Source organism: Eutrigla gurnardus, assembly GCF_963514095.1.
Source record: "Eutrigla gurnardus genome assembly, chromosome: 13".
NCBI classification, from domain to species: Eukaryota; Metazoa; Chordata; class Actinopteri; order Perciformes; family Triglidae; genus Eutrigla; species Eutrigla gurnardus.
Genome location: NC_139936.1, coordinates 10,246,795 through 10,265,822, shown reverse-complemented (window position 1 = coordinate 10,265,822; position 19,028 = coordinate 10,246,795). Strand labels below are relative to the sequence as shown.

Below are 19,028 nucleotides of genomic sequence, written 5' to 3'. Positions count from 1 at the left end.
TCTGACTGAGTAGCAGAAATCCAGAATAATAATCATCATCATTTGATATAGTTTATTTATGGAATAATTGATTGGCAGTGCCCTACCAAGCTTATGTTGGGGCCACTGTTAAAGGCATGTGCTTGTAAGAACATATGGGGTATCCAATTGTATGCTGTTTTTAAAGATGCTATCTATGAGATGGTTACGAGACAAAGGGCTGTGTCTTGCTTTCTAGATCCTAATGAAATCTTAATGGCCATAGGAAGCACGTGGTACAGTGGGAAAAATGGTGGTATTATGGTAAGGTACGGTACACTCTGGGGTTATTGTGGGACAACTGAGAACCGTGCCTCCCAGAAGCAGACATTTAGACCCGTCCTTCTTTTAGGGGGTGGGTGGTAGTCAATTATTTTTGGTCCCTTTCCTTAATGGAGTCGAGCATACACCCCAGGATGAGATGCCACTGGTCCGGCAGACCACTGCATAGAGAATGGTTGTTACCACCACAGAGTTATTTAATGTCCGGTGCCCCACATACCCCAACCTTCTCCTCAACTGCTTTCTTTGGAGGACATCTGTGCTGTCAGACCTCTCCAGCATGTTTAGTTGTACAACCAGCTATTTGAAAGACTGTACATCAGTTCCCTGGAAGCTCACTGTTGTATGTGAAGTTGTTTTCATTTCTTTTCATGAAATTCAGTTGAATGTTTTGCACTATTAAGTTGTGGTGAACATAGGACATGTATTAATGTATTACAATGAACGATTCTCATGACACCAGATGCGCGCTCAGTGCGTCTTCCTGACAGTTGTGAATACACGTCTGACCCCGAAACGAAGTCTCGCGTGAACCAACAACCCGAGATTACAGCGTAGGGAGGGCTGCATGGAGAGCTGGAGAGACAAAACAAAAGCCACACATTTCAACCAACAGGCGCTGGTCGCTTTTTATTTTTTTTGTAAACCAAAAACACATTTTATTTTCACTAGTAGTATCACTTTCCGTTTAACGCCAGCCTTGTAAAAGTTTTGCACCATGCCGAGTAGTACGTCTTTGCTGGAGGCCGACGAGGGAGAGTCCGACGTCCCACCGCCGCTAGAGCACGCTTTCGCCGGTATGGGCCTTGAGGAGCACCATGGCATCCAGAGCCAGACCCCCGAACAATTAGATGAGAGCCTCCCTTATCATCACCACCTCCAGCACCTCCAATCGGTTTCTCATTTCAATCTCCTCGGTACGGTCTTAGACTTGAAGCCCCTGCCTCTGAATCGGCCGCCCTCGGGAGATGAAGGGAACAACATAACGGCCGGCCCAGAGGACGAAGAGCCAGAAGTTGTAGCCGCCGACTCCTCGTTGCTAGCGCAGGCCCACCGCCACCAACACCTCCCATCGGGGCCGGGTATCTCCGCGATGCCGTCCGGAATGGAGCCGCCGCACATCGAGTCGGTCTTGTTATACAACGGAGACGAGCGGGATGATACCGGGCTCGGCACCAGCGGCATACCGCCGGCTGGCAGCATGGCTATGCTACCACCCGGCGTGTACGTGGAGTCGGGCTACGAGGCCGAGTCTTCGCTGTTGGCTCGGCGAAAGAGCGTCAACACGACCGAGTGTGTCGCGGTGCCGAGTTCCGAGCACGTCGCCGAGATTGTGGGCAGACAAGGTGAGTCGCTGTGGTGTGGTTTTGGTTCGATCCGTTAGCTTGCTAACATTAAGTTGCAAAATGGGAGTTTGGAACTTGGTGTACAAATAGTTCACCAAGCTAAATACGATACACACAATAAAAACGGGTCAGTAAAATTGAATACACGAGTTAAATTATTACGACGGACTGGTCAGTATAAAGAAAACGCCGTGATGGTTGAATATATGGCTGAGTTATAGTTTATTTTGTAGTAAATTGAGAACTAACGTCAACGAAGTTAGCCAACTGTTAGCTAGTAACTTTTAACTTATTGTTGTCACTAGCACCAGCAGTAACGAATACGCGCTATTGTACAAAATTGTCTTACGTTTTTATTTTTACAAGTTGTAGTGTTCTCTATGACCATTTGACTAACTATTACATGAAACGTCAACGTTGAAACAAACTGCCATTTAGGTCAGCTTCTTTGGCGAGGACGGTTCGCTTGACACCAGTTAGCTTAGCGCTTCTCCTAACTGGGTCAACAACCCACTCTTCCAACACCCTCAACTAAAGTTTGCATCACAAGCTTTACGAACTAGCAGACCCCGTCTGATTGTCTTCTCGCTTCGACAGCTCGTTTGCAGTGTGGACGGTTCGTTTGTGAACCAGTCCCCGGCCGTTGCCTTGTCGTGCTAAACCAGGCTTTTGCTTTGTCTCGGAGAAGAACATGAAGATCAGTGTGTTGGTCACCATTGCTTTGCCACATCAGCTGTAGGTTACAGTTAGCGCCGTGACATAACCCAATAATTCTCAGTCCAACAAGATCGGCTCAGATTTGGTATCCAACATCTTTATCGGGTCTTTTACACATTACATAATTCGATGTTAGGGTCGGCAGAGTTATTATGTAGTCTTTGAGAGACCAGTTTGGGGGGGGGGGGGGGGGGAGCACAGACTGCAGTGTTGACAACAACAGGAAATGGCTCTGGTAATGATGCTGGACTCTCAACCACAGCTGAAAGGAATATCTAATGTATGGCTATGCACGTTTAAAAGGGCACTAGTGACAGGAAACTGAAAATGTGTATGTCATAATATTTGATTAGTTCAGCATCAAAGTTTAATAATATGTGTGTAATATGGTTAAAAAAAGCAGAAATTATGCGATCATTGACCTGTCTTTCACCTGTCCCTGGCAGGGTGTAAGATAAAAGCGCTTCGAGCCAAGACCAACACCTACATAAAGACACCAGTGAGGGGAGAGCAGCCCGTCTTTGTTGTGACGGGGCGCAAAGAAGATGTGGCCATGGCTAAGAGGGAGATCATGTCTGCAGCTGAGCACTTCTCCCTCATTAGAGCCTCTCGAAACAAGACAGGCCCTCTGTCTACTGCAACCGGTCCGGGGACCCCATCTCTACCTGGACAGACGACCATTCAGGTCAGCAACTATGTGATTATGACTCATAGTGGCCCCCAGTGTTAAATATATGAAAAAGACATTATCATGTAGTGAATCGCTTTTAGTTCAGTTGTTACAATAATTAAATGTTGTGTACGTTGACACCATTTGATTTTACAAAAGAGGCTCTCTCTGTTTTTATATTTTCCGTTGTATCTCCTATTTAAAGTGTGTATAGTTAACCTGTGTCATTTCAACCCTTCAGGTGCGGGTACCATATCGTGTTGTGGGGCTGGTCGTGGGTCCCAAAGGTGGGTCTCTGTTTTTTTTAAAAATTCATCCTGTGTTCAGATATGTTATCTGCTCCCGTTGCTGGACATCCTGTTGTGAAGATAGTTCATAAGATTTCAGCTTTTGGCATTTGTTTTGATGGTGATATTTAGCAGGATTTGAAAAACAACAAGCTTATACAATGCCAGCAAACACAGCTGTGTGCAGTGTGTTGGAAATTAAGTTTTAACTTAGTTTAATACAATGATATGAAACTGCAGCATTGCAATAGGGCAATATGTTTTAAATGAGTTGACCATTTTCATACTATGACATTGAGGGTTGGGGTAATGGGAAAAGTTAACTCCCAACAGATGATTTTGTTGGGGTTTTTTAGTTTTACTATGAAAGTAACACTCTGCTTGGTAAATAAAGGAAGCACATAGCTGAAGTATGACAACTTCTTGTTTTTTTGAGCATTTCAATTGGGAATTCTTTGCCCCAAGTTGTTGAAGTCTCACAAAGTCTTTAACTCGCTGCCTTGTTGACATTACCACCTCAGTGTCAGAAAGTAATGGGGTTGATTTGTAAATTGAAGGGCAGCGGTTCTCAACCAAGTGCCACCAGGCCGGGTATTGGATGAGGTAATATGTCAAAATGACCAAAAAACATAGTGTGAAAATGCTGTGCTGAATTTTAATATTCAATATTTGATGCTTTATGAGCCTTGCGATAAAGCATCTTTACTTGCCCATTTATAATGCCATATTCATTTAATCAATGCACTTTGGTTACCCCATCTTTCAAATATATAGTATAAATGTTAGAAAAGGTTCCTTCTGAAGGTGTGGTAAGGTGGCACTTTAGGCAGCTGAGTCACCAAGAATCCCTGTAGTTCAGTGCTATAATTATTGCACTGTTGTGCCTCTTCCAAATTCAATGCCAGATATTTTCAGGAAAAAACAAGAGCCTACTATTTATTATGCCAGATAATTATTTTGTGTGTCCCAATACACAGTATGTCAAATACAACGTGCCAAAAAGTACCAGGATGTCCTTCTATTTCTGTTGCATTGCCAGCATGCTTTTCAATGTGACTGTGCAATCGTTATTACTTGGCTAAATTTTCAATTTGACACACTCAGGTCAAGCTGCAGAAGCGTCAATGAAGTGCAAAAATCAGTTTTCCAGCTTATGTATTCAGCACTATTAATACATAACTACTATTTCCGTCTTGACACTTAACTATTGTTTTTGCTTCTTGCTCAGATTTGTTATGCTCGGATGTATATTTCTGAGGAATGGTCATATCATGCTCAAACTAAATTTAATGGTGAAGTGACAGTCATGTGACCAAAGCAGTTCAACTTGGTGTTCAACTGACATATAAGGGTCTTGGTCTGATCATATGTTTCAGGGGCAACCATCAAACGTATTCAGCAACAAACCCACACCTACATTGTGACGCCTAGTCGTGACAAAGAGCCAGTGTTCGAGGTCACCGGGATGCCGGAGAACGTGGACCGGGCACGGGATGAGATAGAGGCGCACATCGCCCTCCGCACAGGAACCTGTGGAGGCATTGAGGCTCCTGGTGTGGACAATAATGACTTTCAATTCAATGGGACAGACGTCAGCTTTGAGAATTCTGCAGCAGCAGCAGCAGCAGCAGCAGCAGCAGCAGCTGGGTTAGTAGAGGCTGGGTGGCTTCATGCAGGTGCATCACCAAGCGGCGGCGGCGGCGGCGGTGGTGGTGGTGGTGGCGGCGGCGGCAGCAGCAGCAGCAGCAGTGGCGGCTTGCTGCCAATGAGCATCAACGGTACTCAGCGAATAAATAGCAATATCAACAGTGGTGTCAGGATGTCTTCCACCTACCGCAACGACAGCTCCAGTTCCCTGGGAAGCGGCTCTAGCTCAGCTGATTCTGTCTATGGCAGCGGTAATGGTAACCGCGTGGCAGATTTAAGTCCGACCTGTCAGTTTAATGCCAATGCTAACAACAACAACAACAGTAATGGCAGCAACACCAATTTCTGGTTTGGTGAGAGTTTTCTTCCTGTGGGGTCCGAGGAGCTGGTCAACCTGGGAGGTGGGGGCTCCTCCTCAGGATTTGACCCCTTAACCATCTCCACTACCCAAGCCCCGTACCCCGCTGCACAGCCACAAGTCTGGAGCCCCTTTGTGGACCACCAAGCCCCCCAGGCTTTTGATGCGCGTCAATCTCAGGCAGGTGAAATTCAACAGATGCACACAGCTTTTGCCTTTTTGTTCTTTTAAATTAGGGCCCTTTTAATGTAAATGGTAACATCTGTCTGTTAATATACATAAATCCTTTGAGATAATGAGCCAATATGATGTGAACCCCAACCTGGACACATGCACAGATCAGGGAGTGGGTAGTGCTCCATACATTAAATTAAAAAAAAAGTTTAGCTTGTGACATCAGGCAAAATCTGTGCAATGACACGAACAGCCATCAATGACCCATAACATTGATTAAGAAAATTAAGAAACATTTTTTTTTCATCCAACACATGATTTTTTAGTAAGATGCTTTATGTTCATGTCATCTAATGTTGTTATTGATGTTTCCAGACTAGTCAGCCTGGGACGCCCCGGCTCTCTCCAACCTTCTCTGGGACAGAAGCCTTGGAGCACCCACAGGCCCAGAGAGTCCACCGAGGGCCTTTTGGCTCGGCTGGGACCCTCGACGTCCACAGGTTCCCATCTTACAGCTCGGCCTTCTCCTCTTCCAGTGAAAGCACCGCCTCCTCTTCCTCCCCTCCTGAATCCTCCCTCTCCTATCGACCGGGGCTCGGATCAGCGGGGAGAGGACAGGAGATATGCATCCACTGTATGGAAAACCAGGTGATCGCTGCCTTGGTTCCATGCGGCCATAACCTCTTCTGTCTAGATTGTGCCACCCATATATGCCAGGGTCCAGATGCCGTTTGCCCTGTGTGCCTGTACCCGGTCACACAGGCCATTCAGCTCCGAAACATGTGATTTTAATCTATTTACTTTTATAGTTGATGACGGTTCAGCCTCCCCAACACTTCCAATTCATAACGTGTGGGGAAATTACAAAACTGACCCCAAATCAGTGTCTTGGTGTGTCCTCACCCCTGTTTTCTCCAAGCTGGTGTTTGGTTGATAAGGGTGAGAAAGAGTAGGTGAATTAGGAATGATCTGTATTTAGGGCATGGGTTAGGGGTGTCAGCCCGTTCATGTGCCTGCTATTGTGAAGTTTTCTTCCATTATTGATTGATTGATCAATGGGAGGGTCGAAAACCCTCTGTGTAGCATTGGGTGGGGTGGGATATATATATATATTTCTTTTTTTGCTCATTTTTTTATTTTTTCTCCCTGAAGCATCTAGTTATCAGTTTTGCCTACCTTTATTTTATCAAAAATGTTAAATGTACTTTGAATTCTATTAGATACGTAATGTTGGCTTTTGGGTCAAAGTTTGTTTTTATTTTTATTTTTTTGTGTCTACATCTCAAAAGTTTTGTCCATTGTGGGGGTGGAAACACTGCTGCAGTTGTTTTGTGTGGAAATATGGCCCAGCCCCTTTGCCTGTCAATTATTGTGCTCACAGCTAACTTTAGGGGGGAAAAAAGAACAGATCAGCATGTTTACATATAGTGAGTCCCATTTATGAATACTAACGGTATTCTCCTGGTTGCCACAGAATTTGAATGCATACCACAGTAAACTGGATGTAACGCACACACGGTCCATTATCCTGGCAAATGCCACAATATCCCACAGAATCTGCTTAAGTATCATCAGGCCAGCAAATGGCATCTGTACTACTTTAGACAGGATACAATGTTTACATGCTCCGGACTTAAATCAGAACTTCTGAATATCGCTGATATTAACCGCACATACAAAACACACCCACAGAGGGTTTTAAACCAAGTGGGTCAAATCTGCTTCAAAGACGTTGCACTCCAATGGCAATCTCTTATTGCCTCAGGTTTCTTTTATTCTCCCCCAGACTAGAACCAACAAACGCGTAACTCCTTTTTGTAGCGTACAGGATGTTACACCACTTAAGTATTGTCATGTTGCTTTTCATTTCTACTTTTAAACAATTGTTTACGGTTAACTTGTGCCTAATTCCATGCTGAGTAAACAAAAAGAAACATCTGGTTGACGCACAGTGTTGCTCTGTCTTAAAACAAACGCGTGGCCTTTATTTTGGAAAGCCTGTTATTAACTGACAACACTATCTACAAATCCAGCTCTTGGCTCCAAACAACATAAGTTGGCAGACTTGGTGTACTCATCAAAGTTCGATCTCTTAAATGCATCTTGGTGGAACAAAGGTTACATCACAGGGGTGTTTTCTTTTGCTTATTTTGTTTTAGCCTTTCTTAGTTATTTACCACCTATTGCTTTATCTTTTAAGCACCAAACACTCCCATTTATTTGATTTGTGTTTCCATATTTTTTTTGCCTTTTTGTTCATTTCTCCATTACATCCTTGTTTGGGGAGAAAGATATGCACAGCTCGTCCCTTTGGAAACATTCCTACCCCCCCTGTATTACAGTCACTTTTGTAGATGGTATAATTATGGCTAGTTTATAAAGCCTCACCTGGGAGGCAAAAGAGATGATATTTTATGAAACTACCGTGAGCGCAGCTGTAATCTGGAACAAATCCCTGACAGACTTTTAAGCAATCTCGACATCCACACAGCCATTTTATGTCCTTGTTCAGCAAAATAATTCCAATGGGATGCAAAATTGAGCTGGTGGCCACCCACGTCGTGTCTACCAGGCCTATGCAAAAATTATCTCAGTATTTTAACTGCTCGAGGAAGCACTAGGTAAATTTAACTCCTCGGGTTTTAATTACAGAGCTCTAACTGTTTTGGGCTTAAACTTGCAGACAGACACGTCTCTTCTGTCATTACTACATTTCAGTCAGGGTTAACCTTCAATACTTGCTCTAATGCATTGATGAGACATTTCAGTGGCACACTCTATGCTTCTCATGCCTCATCAACTCATTTGCTATTGTCCTGTGCCCTACTAAGCACAGCACCCTATATCTTATCACACTATTGACGAGTTTGAGCTCCAAAAACAATGTGACTTTTGTTTTTCCCTGTCTACTGTGTGCATCTGTCTGTACCCTCCTTCCTGAAAAGTGAAGAACACGTACGAATCGGTGGCAATCATCTCAAATCTTAGCTTTAAACACCAGTGTCTCTAGAGACTTTGTTTTACAGGATTGAATGAGTTGACGGACATTTCGAAGGGGAAGCAGCTGGAATGACTTCATCTTGGACTGTGCTGACACTACATATGGTCAATACTGTTGCTTTACTCTGTGGACATTGGACTGCAGTTTGTCTAGCATTCCAAGCTGTAAACAGTATTTGGGAGTTCCTTTTGATGCTTTGCTCTGTTTCTTAAATATTGTCTTCTTTCATGAATAATTGAGATTTCTTGAGGAAATGGAACTGATTAAGTCCCTAAATTGCAAAAAACCCATCTGTTTCTGCCCCCTCGGGTCTTCTCCGTCCTTTTATTTGACTTCTTTCAGCTCTACGGAGGGAGTGGTCTCTCTGCTCCTTTCTTCTCTCTGAGGGAATGCAATACACTGTCGGCCCTCAGTTTGTTGATATGAATCAATTGACATTTTTGTGTATGTATTATATGATATTACTGTTAATGACTGATAAATATACAGAACTTATTTTTATTTTGTTACATTTCATATATACATAAATATATCTATATTAAAATGTTTACAATAAGATTTTTACATTTTTTTTTTTTTTTTTTTTTACTTTGAGTGATCATTGAATGAAGAGTTGGAAATCAGAAAATGTTGCAGGAGGTGTGTCGATGCTATCTGCTTGTAGTCTAGTTATTAGTTTACAGTATTGATGATAATAGTATTGATAACTGCCGTTTTAACCTAGTGGAAAATGGAATGTGCATCACGAGCATGTCTTCATAATGTACCCCCAATGTAACACATCACACTGCAACTGTACAAAGGCCATGGATTCAAGCTGCCCGTCATGTCTGTACGCCACCAAATTAAGAACGGTATACTGGAAAATGTATCTTAGATTATCTATCTCTATATATATATACATATATTGTTAAGATGTACCAACAGTTCAAAGTATTTGCTAATTTTACTACAATTTTGTTATGTATATGTAGGGGGAGTCTTATGGCATATAAATTCTTCAAATTGAGTCAGGAGTTTAAAAGCAGACTATATTTTATAACGGCCTTTTAAGTTATTGCGGCCAAAGCACTGATATTATATATTTGCTGTAAAGAGAATTTAAGAGTTTTATTTTTCTGATATTAAAAGTTACTTAATAAAGACGGTTTCATTTTAAGATGTCTGCCTGGTATTATTCATTCATTATGTATAACAGTGTGCTTAAGTTTGTGGTTGCACTCCCACTTCCATATTCTGCAGGAGCCGCACCAGGATGTCACATTTGATCATCTTAAATCACTACAATTTATGAATACAAGAGAAACACTTGCTTTATAGAGTCCTGTCATGGTTTAAAATTATTCCAGGTGTTACACGCCCTAAGTGGAATGCAGCCATCATTCATGTTACTATATACAGCTGCGTTTTCCTGCTGTGACAAAGCTCAATTAGTAGTAATTCCTGGCATAGGAACCTTCCAACAGAGGTGAGATCAGAATAACTGAAAACACCTGTGTGGGTTTGCTGGGCCTCTAAAGTATAAATAGTGTGGACAATGTTTGCATTGTATTAATTACATCCTTGTAACATATAACCTTATTGAGAAAAAAAAACAGGTCACCAATTAGAGAATATCAGGCCATGTTTAATTAAAGAATCTCACATAAGAAATACAGGTAAAATGTATATCTGCAATCTGTCATAGTAGTCAACATCAACTCAGTTCAGCCGTGTCTTTATAGGCTCCTATAATAACGGCAAGTAATATAAAAACATCTGTCCGTCTTAAAGCACATCAGAACATAACAGATTATTTCTCCAGACAAAATTCAGCATCAGATATTTCAGTAACATAATCATAAAATATCCTTTTTCCTGCCATTTGAGCAATCGGATGCTTACTTATGTTAATAGACCACAAAGTTTGACTCTTAGTCCCTGATGTAGGACATTTTAAAACGATGCTTTTCAAAATATATTGAAATAATGATAATGAATGACAGAGGGGAAAGAAAGCAACCCATTGCTGCTTAGTTTTGCTTAATCAATTGGATAGCAAAGTGGACAACTTCTAATGACAAAAAGACCCCAAATTTCAACTAAACAATGAACAAAAATCCAATGTCTTTTCGGATTTCATCTGTACATAATCACAAATTAAAAACAAAATATTGTGATATACAGATGATCCGAAATAATATAATATACGGCAGCTTGGCGCAAAAAAAAGAGAATGAAACAGAAGATTCTCAATATGTAGCGCATAAGTGAAATGTGCATTCCTAATTGATTTGATGTATAACAAATAACAGAATGTATCACATGCAGTTGAGGGCAGAGGAGACGAGGGGACTAATGTTGAAATCTATTTATTTATGCGTGTCAAACGATCATCACTCGTTTCAGAGACCCACAACAGAGAAAAGATCATGCGTGTAACAACTGATGAAGTTACTGTATCCAAATTAGGGCTTGGGAGACAAGGTTCTTTCTTTGGGAGCTTGGCTGCTAAAAAAAGTTGAGTTTATATAATTAAGTTGGATCATTTCCATCAGTTATGACTATGTAGCTTCCCTCTGTTTTCCTTTGTTCTCTTGAACAAGCAACATACCACACAGCAGGTGCTGGTTTCTCTGTGTAATGCTGGACAAGTGAAGATTGCTATTTAAAAAAAAAAAAAAGATGGGGGGAGATGGGGTCTATTTGCCATTCAAATTTCATGCAAACATTGACATGCGTTTCAAAAACAAAGTTATTTACATGGATCAAAAAGAAAAAGACTGCAAATCAGAACAACCAAAATTAAAACCCTACAAATTTGTGTAAATGCCTATATAGTGAAAGGGCAAAAACTGATTTAAAAAAAAGATGTTTAAAAAGAGTGTTAGACACGTCTTCAATACAAATGCATCACAAAGTCGCCTCTGCTCACAGTCCTACGTAAAATATAAATCAACCTATTCACTCCCTTTATTGTATCGCAGGACAACCATCTAAAAAAATAAGGTTATTGAATTAAAAACAAAAAAAGTAAAGTGCTAAAAATTGTAATACAAATCAATTAACAAAAGTAACAAAAATAAAACCAAGAAAATATACCAATATTGCTTAATATTCTTAAATTCTTGTATACTGTCAGTAAACTATACACAAGAGACCTGGATCAAGTAGTATATAATAGCCTGCAAGTCCAAAGATATTTAAGTACAAGTCTCCACTAGTGTGTGGAGTCTGTCAGTTATGCTTGGAGATCAAATTTGGTGTAATGGAATTAATAAAAACGAGCATGATTGACTTTGAAATTCAATTAAATAAACTTCCAAATTAACGTAACGGGGGCAAAGTCCATCAGCTGACTGGACATCTCACTCTCATGATCAAACTTACAGTAAATTTCAGAGTAACTAGTACTTTGGTTTGCCAAAAACGTTTAAAAACCCTGTTCCTGAGAGTAAACTCTCCTTTGCTTCCTTACTTCAATAATACTGAACCCAAAGCATCCCAGCGGTGTTCTTCTTCATGGCAGCATAATCAGGTTGATTTCCAAAAGCAATAACCATTGAAACATGTGGGAAGCAACCAGACTGTAAAGTGACATGTTGAATGATCACTTCAATGAGCATCGTTGTCATCCTTATAGCTGAGCGAGTGAAGAAATGATAATCTAAGTAAGCCAGTAAGAACAGATATATTGTATAATCGATGGGTCATTAAAACGGTCAGACAGATCTTCCCTTGCTCCAAAATCTTGTTTAACCGATAAGGTAAAAACATTTTTTTGTCGTCATTGGACACCCACAACCAGTTTTTAAGTTCCAAACCTTTACTTAAACAATACCTGACCTACAAGAGAACACACAGAGACTTGACCTTGTTTCAGTTTAGAGGTTAAAGAGTCGACTTTAGGAGTGGCGCACGTCATTTCATTTCCTGTGATATTTCGCGGATGGCCTGAATCGAAGCGAGGTGGTCCTCCAACCCTGTCCAGAATCAGTGTGCCAGTGTGATGTGGAGCAGTGATCCTCTTGTGTGCTGCTGTTTTTCTATTCAGCCTGACAGTTGGCTGAACTTGCTTGTCACCCCCGGTGTGAAGCAGTCTGCAACAGCTCGAATGGAAACCGGCACAATAGAAAACCAGCAGTAGTCTGGCGCCCAGACACTAGATATGAGAGCTATCACACAGTTGTACAACACTGCGATGTTCTTCCATTGTTCAGTGAATCTAACGTCTGTCAGTAGTTGGCGGTTTGTGGACTGAGTAGTCGCTGTACATTCCAGTTACATGGGATCTGCAGGTCATCTATGTGCATGTTGCGGTGCTTTGTTAACTGTAGTTATTTGCGATTCTAGTCTTACAGTTCATCATTCCTGTTATCACAAATCAAAGCCATCTATCAAAAATATAGATAAAGATATCTTTAATATATGGCTTTGGCTCAATTTCGTGTCATTCTTGCTTTAAAAAAAAAAAAGCAAAAGTAGGAGCGACAGTGCACGAAGGTGCCTCTATCACACGTGAAAGTATTTTTCAGCTTCAGTGTCACAGCTGGTTCCCTGGCTTCTCCAGGCAAACCGGTTCACTGAGGAAGACTTTCCATGTTGCAGCGCGATGCTCAGTCCAGAGGTTGTGGGTCTGCTATAGGCATAGTGTGCAGAACCTCGTCCAGTAGCTGTAGAGCTCTGTGCAGGTGAATCTCGATCCAGCAGGGGGTCTCCTTGATGCTCTGGCGGGGGTAGTCTGGCCCCCAGCCCTTAACAAAACTCATCCTGAGAATACACAGCCTCCGGAGGTCGTCTACCCCGATACCGGCTGCTGCCGACAGACCTGAGAGGATGGGGGGGAGAAGAAGTCGCGATCAGACGCTGCATGTGAGATGAACAATTCATTCAAACTTGAAGGAATATTCAATTAATCATATGAACCCAGGATTAAAACAGCAAGTCAAGTGTGATATCAAATGATTCCGACAAAACCAATTGACAATTTATTGACAAATTATTTGATAATTCCTTAATAGCTCAAGTGAAATTTTAGGCATAATACCACTGGTTGCAACGTCTAAAGTGTAAATACGTGCTGGTTTTCTTTGACGACCTTTGATATCTTTCAATCGAAGAAATCTGAATAAATGTAATTGGGTACTGTTTTCAGAAACTTTAAAAAGCTAATTATTTTATGATTTATCAAGAAAATGACTTGCAGATTAATTGATAATGAAAATAGTTCATTCTTTTAAACACTACCAATAATAATTAATATAAGCTCCTACTTCTGTAATATCACATTTTATTATTATTTATTAGCTGGAATTTTTACTTGGACACAAATTAGGTTGAACATCTGTCTGAGCATTTCTAGTTTTCATGTAAATACACAGCCATCCTCACAGATCATTGGCAGCAAAACATACATAAAAACTGCCTTTACTTCCTTCTGTCTCTATGTGTGAATATGCATCTGTATTTGCAGTTACAGTATCTTACTGATAGCTGGAGCTATTCCTCCAACTGATCCAGGTCCGGGTATATTTCCGGCCACAGCGGCTGCTTGAGCTGCAGCTGCAGCTTGAGCGGTAGCAGCCTGCTGCTGCATCTGTCTGTGGCACTGACGGAGGTCAAACACCTGGAAGGAGAGAAGAAACCTTTAATTACTGAACATTCGGCTGCGCTGTTCAAGTTGTATGTGACGCCGTTTTAAGTATCTTTGAAATAGATATTTGGAGCTTGCACCCAGCAGTTTCCAGAGAGAATGAAATGTCAACATTGAGATGTCTTTTTTTTTACAGACTGTGCTTACTTTGATGTAAGCGCTGGGGTAGATTTTGTGAACAGCGTCTCCAGGGGCTCGTCCTGCCTCTCTGTCTAGGTAGTAACTCTGAACAAACACCGCGTGATCACTGAGGCATCGCACCCACACATCTCCCTCGCCTTTACACTCCAGCTGAACCCCTTTGCCAATGTGAAGCCTGGGACATAGGAGAGAGGACAGTGGGTGTATAAAGGAAACAATGAAAGAATGTCAGCTATAATAGAACCAATATGTTTCATGTCACAGTTGCCCTGAACGTTTTTCACATACTGGTAGAATAACAGAGACAACAACAATCCAGGCTAAAAACTAAATCCACAGGGTACTTTTATAGTAACAGGAATGTATAAAAAGAACCAAATGTAATGATGGTTACGTTATATTAAATCCACATGTGCCTCTGAGCTTTCAACTGATGTGTTGATGGTCCTGATATTATGGTAAGGTGGCTCAAAGGTGGACAGAAATGGAAATGTATTTTCACAATATTTTGGGATATTTATATCTGCATCAAAGGACATCTAAAGATAACAAACATGTTCCTTTGTTGTTATTGAGGACGCTTTGTTTCCAGTCAAAATGTAAAAGAAACAGATGATTCTATCTCTATTTTTGCAGTGACGTTTGCATACTAGTGTCCTACCTTGCTCTCTCGATAGCCTCAGTGCGATGTACGTTGCTGAGCTGGCCCAGACAGAACCGGTCTCCTCCTGAGGGGTCGACATAGCCATCCACTGTCACGATGGGGCATGAGGAGGGCACCTTAAACGTCTCCCCGACTTGAACGTCCATCTCAAAATAGGCAATGGAGCACCAGTAATCAGGAGCTGAAACAGAGCAGAGAAACTCCTGATGTCAGTGGTCTTATATCATTTTGGAACATGCTCCTGGTGAATGTAATATTACATTTTCTGACTTTAGTTTTCAAATTACAGAGCTTTAATTTCAAGGGCAGTACTCTGTGACTGAATAATCTTAGTTTGGGCAACAACGTGGTCCAGGTTTGACTGTGTGTTCTCACCTGGATGATTGGATATAGGAGGCTGAAAGGCGAGCTCATTATGCACGGGCCCTGAGAGAAACAGAGAGTAATGGCAGCGATCACCCACTTTGCAAAAAATGGAATTCAAGTATGCAATTTTGTCTGTGGATTAAGTTACAGCTGTGGGGAAAGTGTGTAATTACAGTAGTGTGTTGGATGTGGCATTGGAGGGTGGTGCTGTAGGTGGCCATTGGTGTGGTGGGGTATGTTGGGGGTGAAGCTGTTGTTCCTAGACCAGGTTGCGCTGGCACCTAAGTAGAAAATGAGAACAGAAGTCAGAGATTCATAGTTGGATAGATAAAAAAATTTAAATCACAAATTCACAGCCTTTGCAACAATAGACGCAGTAAATGCTTTAAATATTGATGCTTTCATGTGAACACATCCAAAACCATTCTCTTTTAAAAAGGCACAACTTCAATGTACAAACATACACAGACAAATAATCACAAAATTGAATAAATGATGACTGTATCTTACTGCCTGATCCAGCAGCAATGGCTGGGAATGATGATGCTGATGCAGAGGTGGAGGCCTCAGCAGGTGGGAGCAGGTTTGGGCTTGCAAATGGTTCAGAGGGGGCCGGGCGGCTGCCGGATGGGGGGTGCTGGATGGTCTGGATGGAGTGCCCTCCGTCGATTGAGGGCAGACTCTGTGGTCCATCGAAATCATACTCATCCTTAACCATCAGTGCAGAGCTGGGACCAGAACTGGTCAGCGTCAGTCCTGATAAGTCTGTGGACCAAGGTAAAGGACTGAGGTGGAACAGGTTGCTGACAATGCCAACTTAAATAATCACCTGCGATACGACCTGGTGGTTTAACAGTGTGAATCTCTAACTAAAAAAGGCACATACAACAAACATACATTTAACAGATTTAAATAACACTAAGATAGTTAACTAACTAAAAACCCTCCCTGTTACTCACCTATGCCAGGCGACACCACTCTCTCATAGTGATAGGGGTTGACACACACATTGTCACACTTGAGATCAAAGGCAAACTGGCAGTATTTGACATGCTTCAGTTCATTCTTATGCAGGTCAGGCCATCGCCACAACCGGGCATAGATAACATGAGGGAACCCTTTACGTCCGGCCACCTGGGAACAACAACAACAACAACATCATCATCATCATCATCATCAACAACAACAGAGTTAATTCAGTTGTAAAAACACTGTCAATTATTGGAATACAGTTTGGTTTCCAATGTTGTGGTGAAGAGTGTGACAGTACAGTAATTTGTGGGTTGTATTCATTCAACCACACAATACACAATTTACCTGAGCTTGTTAATACTAATGTGTAGAGAGGAAACCATCTTCACGTGCCCGTGTGCATTATATTAATGAACAAGATAACTGTATCGTCCTACCTGCAGCCGCCCATCCAGTGTCCTCTGAATGGTCACACACTTGCTAGGGTGGGCCCCATTAGTGGTGATCGCTGTAATGAGGGAGTCAAGTTCGTCTTTTTTCTCCTTCAGCTTTTTCACCAGGCTCTCGATGGCCCGCTTGGCAAAGGTCTCGCTCTCGCCACCCTGTCTGTGACACATCAGGCTGTGCACGATGCTCAGACAGGCATCGTTGCTGGTAGGTGTGTTCGTGATGGACATCCTGACTTCGGTCTCTGACTGCAGTTTCTGTAAAAATAAATACATAAATAAACATGTCGTTGACACAGTATACCTTAAATAAGTAGCTAAAGCAGAGGCAATCTTTGTTATTCCCAGGTGCAACTAATAAACTGGCAACTGAGTGTGGCACTGACCAAGAAAGATCATTCAAAAATATAAATGCTGTTTACCACCTTTTTTCTTTTGAGTGGAGACTGTCACTTCATGCTGCCATGTGGCTATTGTGTTGTAATGTTGAACAAATCCGGATGCTTGATTAAGCTTTCTAGCTAAAACAGATAAACAAGCAAGAGGAGGCTTGAACCAGAAAGTGTTAATGTGAAAACAAAGTTTTCAACACTACAATGATAAAGCTAACTCACCAAATACCAAATGGCATGACGAGGCAACAATTACTCGATTTGCATTTGAGTGTAGAAAACTCCGGAACCGTTTCTAGGCTACAAAAACAATGGTTAAATTGTCCTCATGTGCCATTTGTAGCTAACCTAGCAAGCGGCGCCACTCTGGCTGTCGTTTGTCCAGGGAAGTTACTGCATACGGGCAACGCTACCCGGAAGTAAGCACTTCTGGTCTCCAAAATAAAGGCGAAACATGCCAAAGCTAAAAGACTAGACCATTAGAAAACGTATTGGGGATATTGAACAATCATTAATTACATGTAACATAGTGTGTGAAACGGTAGCAATTATCCGACATCAACATGAAGTGTGAAAAGTGTGTTCTGAGCTTTGTGGGTTACTCTTCGTTTTACTCTGAAGAACCAGGCCGGAAATACCCGTTTTAATTTAAACAACTTGGCATCGGATTGGCTCACTACCTGCTACTAAAAACATCAGCTAGCACCGATGATTGTTGATAGCAAGCTGGCTAACGTAGCATGCTACTATGAGCAGGCGTGTTTGTTTATTATCACACAACCTACAAATGTGCTGACTTAGTTCGATAGGCACCGAGACAAGTATAGTATGCGACTGTGGAAAATCACTGGTGGTAGCCATATAGATTATTACTGAAAACGAATTAAAGCCATGTAAATAGCTAGCGTTAGCACATTGAGCTACCTGGAGTTAGCTGCAGCTAGCAGGAGAGCCCTGCCTCTTGTCCCAAGTTACCGCAAGTTACCGTGCCGACGGTGTCCAGCGGTGGGGCGTGCAGATCCTGGACGTCTCCTCGAATAATCTGAACCAATTTCACCGACTGTTCACAAAAGACATGGCGAACAAAATTCCTTGTACGAAAACCGTTGCCTTACATCCTTAAACATAGAGCGCGGATCCAGTCAAACCTCTGATTCCGTGTCATGTCCCCGACCCACTTTACGCACTTCTCACACTATTTCCCTTCAATGGCGCGTTGCGCATGCGTAACACGAGACGGTTGTTTTGAGTAGTCACACTTACGGTAACTGTTCCAGCTGCTAAATTACGTAAACGTATATTTCGGTCTACAATTATTAATGCATGTGCTGGTATTACTAAAACCCACGACCACTAAGAATATTGCTTCTTATGAATCTACTTTTCTTTATTTTATGGCAACTATAACTGCTACAAATCATTTTGATGGTGAAAATGTTTTGTTTTTTTCAATGCTGCTGTAAGACTATGGTATGACGAGCAGATAGATAGATAGATAGATAGATAGATAGATAGATAGATAGATAGATAGATAGATAGATAGATTTTCCAGTTGCCCCCTATCCACTTATAGTGCAATTCCCTATATTGACCAGCAGAGTGCAGTATGCGCCTATAAACTCTGCTCTGCACCGCTGTCTTCTGAGCAGGGCTGTGATAATTTTATGACGACTTTTATGATTAACTTTGGTGAGAAAAATATTTGAATTAATGTTAATCAAATTCAGTTCTTCTGCAGTTATAAAAGTGAATCAACTCGTGACAAAATGTAAGAAGGGACAGATAAGAGAAGCCAATATATTTAATATATAATACATATTTTACTGACTCAAAACTCAGTGAAATAAAAAAAACAAAACAATATGGCCTTCAATACACAATACATCTTGAAATACTAACTTGTTGGAGGTAGCTC

General features: G+C 41.6%; 2 protein-coding genes across 2 annotated transcripts; one reads left to right on the top strand and one right to left on the bottom strand.

Annotated features, from left to right (window-relative positions):
- The first annotated feature begins 777 nt into the window (after positions 1-777).
- LOC311023537 (RNA-binding protein MEX3B-like) lies at positions 778-9,659 on the top strand. The gene is made up of 5 exons (XM_084025440.1): positions 778-1,646; positions 2,810-3,048; positions 3,275-3,320; positions 4,697-5,505; positions 5,875-9,659. Exons 1-5 carry the CDS (start codon positions 1,019-1,021, stop codon positions 6,283-6,285), a joined length of 2,133 nt encoding a protein of 710 aa, XP_083881566.1. The 5' UTR covers positions 778-1,018; the 3' UTR covers positions 6,286-9,659.
- A 453-nt stretch (positions 9,660-10,112) lies between these two features.
- Positions 10,113-18,301, bottom strand: LOC311023369 (mothers against decapentaplegic homolog 4-like). The gene is made up of 10 exons (XM_084025158.1): positions 18,038-18,301; positions 16,713-16,979; positions 16,263-16,437; positions 15,814-16,068; positions 15,477-15,584; positions 15,313-15,363; positions 14,935-15,118; positions 14,280-14,448; positions 13,967-14,105; positions 10,113-13,307 (listed from the first exon to the last, which is right to left on the bottom strand). The coding sequence occupies exons 2-10, from the start codon at positions 16,950-16,952 to the stop codon at positions 13,096-13,098; spliced, it is 1,533 nt and encodes a 510-aa protein (XP_083881284.1). The 5' UTR covers positions 16,953-16,979; positions 18,038-18,301; the 3' UTR covers positions 10,113-13,095.
- Positions 18,302-19,028: the final 727 nt, after the last annotated feature.

Excerpts from the sequence above, each read along its gene's own strand:
- LOC311023537 (XM_084025440.1), top strand. The coding sequence starts at position 1,019 with ATGCCGAGTAGTACGTCTTTGCTGGAGGCCGACGAGGGAGAGTCCGAC. Across the intron at positions 1,647-2,809 it reads CGAGATTGTGGGCAGACAAG|GGTGTAAGATAAAAGCGCTT; the intron begins GTGAGTCGCTGT and ends TGTCCCTGGCAG. Across the intron at positions 5,506-5,874 it reads TTGATGCGCGTCAATCTCAG|ACTAGTCAGCCTGGGACGCC; the intron begins GCAGGTGAAATT and ends TGATGTTTCCAG.
- LOC311023369 (XM_084025158.1), bottom strand. The coding sequence starts at position 16,952 with ATGTCCATCACGAACACACCTACCAGCAACGATGCCTGTCTGAGCATC. Across the intron at positions 16,438-16,712 it reads CACTGGATGGGCGGCTGCAG|GTGGCCGGACGTAAAGGGTT; the intron begins GTAGGACGATAC and ends TGTTGTTCCCAG. Across the intron at positions 14,449-14,934 it reads GAGGCTATCGAGAGAGCAAG|GCTTCACATTGGCAAAGGGG; the intron begins GTAGGACACTAG and ends CCTATGTCCCAG.